We start from the raw sequence: 7635 nt of genomic DNA, 5'->3' as shown, positions 1-7635 counted from the left end.
CAAAGCTTGGACCAAAACAAGTGAGAATCTGGATTCAACTTGATTCTTCAAATATATAAACTGTTTTGTTTTGCAGTAATGTTATGCCTATTTTCTTACAATCTAAATCCTACTATTTGAAACAAATTAACAAGACTACAGCAATAAAAAAACAAGTCAACTTAATTTCCTAGGCACAGGCCTAAACACAAAAAATACATTCAAATAATCTAAAAATATCTCGTAATTTTGCTTTCAGATGAGTGTACAACTGAACTTTGATCCAATAACTGAAATATACATTCATGGTCATTCACAGTCACTTGATGAATTCAGTGCCCTGAAAGCAATATTGATACATGGATCCAGTTGGCTGACAGACAATATACGATCATCCCAGTTAGATTGAAATCTTCAGGGGAACTCGCTCCTGGTGAGTCTTATTCGGCCGCTTGGGATTCTGGTAGGAAAGTCTCACAAACACAACAGTGAGAATAGTCCCTGGAATTGAAAACAAAAAAAAACACAGAGACAATCAACCACATTAATGGCCCTGCAGAGACTACCAAATATGACCGCACACAGTTTTTGTCATTCTCTCCGCTTACCAATGACTGCAAAGGTGCCCAGCAGAATCCCCACTGCAGACTGAATAGTTGGCATGCCCTGCAACTGCTTGGCTGCCATTTTGCAATTCCCTCTAACGTTGCAGGGACACACTGTCACTAACAGGTGAGGAACATAGGAAACGAAAAGCAAAACCACAGATCAAGGATTTTTTTTTTTTACATCACACAACATATTTGTTGTGAGTCAATGGGAAAAGAGGAAATACGACTCATTGAAAGAGTTTTTGTGTAATGTTTACGGTGGATGTTCAGTTTAGAAACAATTTGACTCTGCTGAACTTGTGATTTATTTGAAAAGTCTAAGAATTATTCATGTACACTTTGCAGTAGAAATGTTTACCCGCCCATATTTGTTCTTAGGATGAAACTACCTTCAGTGCCAGAGGCCCAACGGTGGCCCAACCTGGTGCTCCCTAACGTGTGGACGGCCTTAGTTGGCACATAGTTGCTCTGATATTCACAACATTTGGTACCCACATTGCTTTCATCATCCATCCATTATCTGAACCGCTTATACTGTCTAGGGTCACAGGGCGTTTGAGCTGATCCCAGCTGTCATTGGGCGAAGGCAGGGTGCACCCTGGACAAGTCGCCAGTCATCATTTCAGACATATTTCACTTGGCTTTCATCTGGATGAAATATAAATAATACACAGTCTAATAATACATACATGTTGCTCAATTCAAGTACAATATGGGCTGCATTTAAGAATATAATACATAACAGAAAGCTATAGAAAAATAATTGAACTAAATTATCGTTGCCCTGCAGCTTTAAATTTATTGTATTCAGATGAAGTGATGCACTTACTCTTAATGTGCACACCGGTTTACGGGCCCTTTCATTGCTGCGCGCAGCTCTCATATATGTGACAGGATTTCAAATTGAAGGTGAGTGACAACACAAATTGAATTGAACCGCAAACCAGCATGCAAAACTAAAGGGAAACTAAAAGACATTACTCTGCACACTTTCACCCAATATTCCCTAAACCACATATGTGTTGTTTTGTGCTATGTATGTCAGGTATCAGCAGACTGGACAGGGCAGAGCACAGTCTTAAGAGAGCTGTGTAATCACAAGCCTGGAAAAATCATTGTGGAGCTCCATTGTATCATTATTAAACAAGAACAGTGCTAGCACAAGCTGGCACACACAGGGGTTGATTCATATTGATTGTTCCTACGCTCTTGTCCCATAACCTCCCTGTATTTGCTTTAGCTTATCAGCAGGAGAGTCGACATTACCTGGCAAGTTTATGAAGGTGCTCCTGGGAGGAGAGCTGCTGTCAGAGATGGTAAAGGGCACAGTGTAGAACTCAGGGGCCAGGTACGGGATGTTTAAGGACAGGTTGGTGTGAGTATCTGAAAGACAAAACACAGAAATTATACATATATATATATATATATATATATATATATATATATATATATATATATATATATATATATATATATATATATATATATATATATGATAGTTACAAGATAAAACCTAATTCTATTTTTTCTTAAATGACAAAGTAAAGGTTGTCAAAGGCCACTTGTTTTCTTTTCCAATACAATATTATTACATTTACTATGAGCTAAGTTATCAAATTTATTGCAATCTATTAAATGAATAAGTGCATGCCCCCTGGTTTGAGGATTGAGAAACACATGCACGCTGGTATAATATTGTTTCATATTTTCTGCACATAAGGTGAAAAAGCATCCTTTTCTATGCAAGAAAACAATTGAGTACCACTTCTGCAATTCATAGATCAGAAAAGTCAATTTTGAAAAAGTGTTAATATAAGCTAAATGCTTAGTTACAATCAATATGCATTTAATAACACTATATTACCATTTGTACTTGCACAGGAACAATAAACAAGCAAAACAGCATGTATACAACTGCAGAACTACACAACACACTGAATCAGAGAGACTGATGGAGCTGAGTGGTCTGGTTCTTAATCTTATCTAAAAATCTGTCTAAAATACATGTCTGGCAGCATGACGTAAATGCCCTGTCCCTGAAAGAAAAATGTTTTATCAAGTTGTTTGAACCCTTATCTAAGGGTCCTAAACTACACGCTCACACCTCACCATCAGTCCCCTTCATGTTCCACTTGTTCGTTAGTGAAAACCAGAGTTGTGCAGGCTGTTACTGACCCTCTCTCTGCACTTCTTCACCTCTGATTGACATGTTGGATCTGTGACCACCTACCTATCAAGGACTATTTTTGATGATAGTGATACCAAAAAGTAATTTTCACATTATCGTGCTAATGGCTTACATTAAGTCTCGATGTTTGACATTTCTCTCCTTCCTGCTGTGAACAGCTTATTAAACGGGGAGGTGAGTGGAATAAAAGCGTGCTGCCTCTTTGACTGAATTCTGCATTGAAAAGAACTGCCAAGTAATTAAGCATGAATGATACATTTGAGTGTCTGAAAGAAAGTGATGAATAGCCATGACACACTCACATGCTCACACACAAGCTAGTACTTCTATCTTTGTGAGGACTGACTATAGTTACATGCAGCGAATATTCAGTTTTTTTGTCCTTACCCAAAAAAGACATTATTTCTACTAAGCTCATGAAAATGAATATTCCAGAAATTTTCTCATTTACACGCAGCCGTGGAAAAACCATAAAGTAAACGGTGGCAGACTGTTCGACTATGCTAACACAGCCACTCTCTTTCATTCCTTCAACCACCTTCTTCAATAAGTTGGTTTTATATATTTCTGCATATCTAAAAACAAAGTCTTTCGAAATGTTTAAAAGTTGATGTGTTCTTTCTTCTGATCAGAAATGTGGGCTTCTAGCATACAAACTGTTGGAAGTTGGTTTGTGTATACTGTACACACAAATTTGACCGTAAACAGACAAAAAGCCATGTGTCAAATTGCAAAAAAAACTCCCATTAAGATGCAAATTCCAAATGTAGAGTCCAAAAAACGGAATATTACCGTCAAATCCCTCATGTCTTGATCGAAAAAGCTTAATTTGGGATAAGATAAGACTTAGGCAAAAAGTATTTCCATGATCCATATTTGGAATGATAATTTAATATAAGCCCACATAAGGTATGTGGGTATGTGGGAAACACAAGCTCAAGATATATTTGTTCACCTTAAATATGTCAATATCCGCCACTGATTCATTTGTAAACATTATCTCGGTGAACAAAACGTGTAAGTATCATTTACTTGTCTTTGCCACGGAGCTTTTTTCTGCAATAATCCAACATCGAAAGCAAAATCCCAATTCTTTAATGTCGAGGGAACCAGTGCGATGCTAACCCTCGGGTTGGCCGACAAAAACACATAATCTGTGCTGCATTCTATTGACATAATGCCTTACCTTGCCCCTCAGCCACCTTCATCATCACAATGAATTACTTGACTTCATCCCTTTACATGAACCTTAAAACCAATCTGAGCCCAAATTCTGTTCCAAAGTGAGGACCGGACAAAATGTCCTCACTCTGAAGGACTAAAACCCAATTGGCCCTCACAAAGATAGATAGTCTAATGTAAACACACACTCACTGAAAGGCACACACAAGTTATCCTCTGTATGAGAGGTTGTGGTTGTGTCACGCAAACCGTGCACCTCTACAGTTGACGTTACACTGGCACAAGTACACATTTTATTGGTACGACCATTACTGGCTGCGACCAGGTGCAAAGCATTCCACTTTTAGCCTCCATTAGCTGGCAGGAACCCAGCGATGACGGCAAAGAAATTACACAGAAGATATAATTACAGCTCGGCTCAATCAATACCAACAGGAACAGAGGAGTGAAAGAGGGAGATAAAAAAAAAAAACCTGAGAGGGAAGCGGCTGAGCTTTTGAATGACTTAATGACGTCATTGCAGTTAATAGTTGGCATTAAATGAGCCCAACACCAGCAGTTTACACCGGCGAAAAAGGATAATTATATTACACCTCCCTTCCCAGAACCGACCACAGAAATTATGCAGGAAGAAAATGGAACAGAGCATTTTGCACATCTTCAGGGTCAGAACGTGGACCATAGCAGAAGACACAACATTCACATTATCCATTTTAAACCATCTCAAACTACAAGTTAATATATAAAGTAGTTCATATTGTAATAATAAAAGGATTGTATGTAGTAATTTTGATAGATTTTAAGATTGTAGGATTTTGGCAGCAGGCTTAAATCTAGCTGGCTTTGAGGTCACGTTGGCACCCGTAATCAGAATACTTGACGTAACGGATACTTGAAAGACCCAAATGCTAATTGAAACACATTATCATGAATGCATACACTTTGAATAACGACCACAAACACATCTCAGCTTGTTTAAATCAATACATTAGGATAGTCTCTTCCAACAAGGTCACTTTACTTGACACATTGCATGCTAAAAAAAACAAAAACTCAATAAGTCTACATTCACCTCACCATTAATAGGTGTAAGCTTCCAGTTACGACGGACTGTGGCATCGCTGCGCAGGGAGAAGTTCAGTCGTCCCCCATGCTGTGGCCCATCACTGTCCCTTGAGGCCAGCACCAGAGCTTGGTCCTCCCAGCGAGGCGTACACAGGTACTTCCAGGAATAGTCTCCGACCAGCACTGGACTGTTGTCGTTCACGTCCAGGATTTGGACCGTCACCAGGGTGGACGCAGACAAGGATGCGTTTCCTAATAGGAACACGAGAGATGTAGAAAAGATGTGAGCCCAAACAAATATTTGAGGTCTTTCTTGATCTCACTCTTTTGCAACACTGTATCTTCTTCTACATTTGTATAAACTTTGAGATTATTTAATTGAAAAACATAATAAATTAGGACTAATGGCCTTTTCAAATTCAAGAGCACATGTAGGTGATTTATTAATTCAATGGAAATGATGGATTCATGAAAAACTTGCGTGGCATTTATAATCATGAAAATGAACTCACGGCCATCCACTGCAATGACCTCCATGGTGTATGTGCTGTTCTCCTCTCTGTCCAAGGCCTGCACAGTCTTGAGTTCACCAGAATACTTCCCTATTGAAAAATATTTCTTGGTGTCCCCTTGAAGAGAATATCTGCAACAAAAACATGTGCAACTCTCTAAAATTAGAACTCTGAAAAAAGATCATTATTCTGACAGCATTCATCAGTTAAGGTCCCACCTGATTGGATGAGAATCGGGGTCGTAACCTCTGATGGTGGCGATAACCCGTCCTGGTTCCTCGCCCTCTCTGACAGTCACCTCATAATGGCTTTGAGATAAGATAGGGCCTTCATTCACGTCGTCGACATAGATGGAGACTGTTGCCGTGGATGCAGGGCCGTATCGGCCACGGACCAGAGCCACTGGGTTCTGAGCACTGATCACGAGGATATACTCACTCTCACGCTCAAAGTCCAAGACCTGTGGAACCACACACACACACACACACACACACACACACACACACACACACACACACACACACACACACACACACACAGGTACTAACAGTGTCATCCTTCAGTGTTTACAAAGTGTTGTTAATGAGATATAAATGATGTATGATGTATAAAACTAATACATTTAATGGCCTGTGCAGTTTTCCTTATCTTACTTCCAGGGAAACTGGTTTTACTGGCAGAAACTGATCTCATTGAGATGAACTAATCGATTCACTGTGTCTCGAATGAAACATTTTTGTATGACAATGGACGTAGAACAACTGCTACTGTGGGACAATTGAATAAATACCACAGTTTGAGCTCAATACACAGTTCGGAACACTTTAGAGAACATATAATATAAATTAAAGTCTGTTTACATGGTATTCAATGTATACACTATTGATTGTAAAAGAAACTAAATAGCACATATAAACAAATAAAGCACAATTAACAATATTTGAGGCCAAAACTTTGAAGCAGAATTGTGAGTAGCAGATTTGAGGTGATAGGGTTACTTTAATCTGGACACTAAAAATAATTACCATGCCCTGTTGACTTTTGTTTTAAAGATTAAACATGTAGTTTTATGGTAGAGGTAGAGAAAGATGAACTGCAGTTACATGTTTACATTGCGGTCATGGGATTTTAATATTTCATTGTTCAGATTTCACAGACTTTAGGAACAAACTAATAAAAAAAGAAAACAAAGGAATCCTTCATCTCTAATGTATTTGATTATTTTTAAGGCAATCTTTACTGCAGCTTGTATTTGCTGTCAGGTTTTAACATGAAATGTGTTCTGTCTGCACGTGAAACAAAATGTTATCAAACCAGCGCTGCCTGACATCACGATGCTCAGGCAGGAGTGCGTCTCTGTTGCCAGGGAGAAGAAACGCAGACCTCGGAGGGTGCTTGAGGACTGCGATTGACTGGAAGTGATGCATCAAAATAGTCAGTGTACCAGAACATGTGCGTAGACTCACTCGAGGCCAAAGTCATCTGAACCACTATATTAGTCATTGTCTTCGTATGGTGATACTACTTTTAACTTTGTTGATATTTTATCCTGAAATACGTTACACCGCTATTATCAACCTTCCCCTGAGTCAACCTGAGTGCAGACTCAATATTTTCAATATTTTTCAGAAAGTAACTCTCATTCTTTTGTATAAAGTATTAATATGTTCTTTTATTTGTACTGATGATTATTACACTCTTTTTTCAAAGTGCAATAATATTTTTTTGGGGCAAAACTGACTTATCATAACATTTCAAATTGATAACTTGTCAGCAACCAGTTGCTTATTTAAGGAGCATTACAAATGAACAAGTCATGTTTCTGGTCACCTAAAGAAAGTGAAATCTTTTTTGCTTTGTTTTGACCTCGACCAACTCCTGAAGGGATGAATGTTGTATATGTATATATGTTTATGTGTCCTTGCTAAATGCTCAGCTATGTTCATCAGCTAGTCACTAACGTTCACTGTTTGATGCTCAGCAGCTGTACACTATAATGTAGTAACAAGCTGGACACTATAGTACAGTAGCAAGCTGTACACTATACTGTAGTAACAAGCTGTACACTATAATGTAGTAACAAGCTGGACACTATAGT

The 7635-nt window shown here is 38.5% G+C and overlaps 1 protein-coding gene across 1 annotated transcript in view; it reads right to left on the bottom strand.

Annotated features, from left to right (window-relative positions):
- Positions 1-227: 227 nt before the first annotated feature.
- cdh16 (cadherin 16, KSP-cadherin) overlaps positions 228-7635 on the bottom strand; it is a 26755-nt gene continuing 19347 nt past the window's right edge. Inside the window, exons 12-17 of the mRNA XM_068576451.1 lie at positions 5756-5997; positions 5538-5668; positions 5038-5277; positions 1857-1973; positions 588-704; positions 228-480 (exon numbers count right to left, since the gene is read on the bottom strand). Of these exons, the coding sequence (XP_068432552.1) occupies positions 380-480; positions 588-704; positions 1857-1973; positions 5038-5277; positions 5538-5668; positions 5756-5997 (948 nt within the window). The 3' untranslated portion in view covers positions 228-379. The remainder of the gene's footprint in view (positions 481-587; positions 705-1856; positions 1974-5037; positions 5278-5537; positions 5669-5755; positions 5998-7635) is intronic.

The sequence above is a fragment of the Clinocottus analis genome, unplaced genomic scaffold, assembly GCF_023055335.1.
Source record: "Clinocottus analis isolate CAN_PGR_092001 unplaced genomic scaffold, fCliAna1.0.p SCAF_1, whole genome shotgun sequence".
NCBI lineage: Eukaryota > Metazoa > Chordata > Actinopteri > Perciformes > Cottidae > Clinocottus > Clinocottus analis.
Note: the sequence above shows the minus strand (reverse complement) of the source record. Positions and strands in the feature narration are given on the sequence as shown.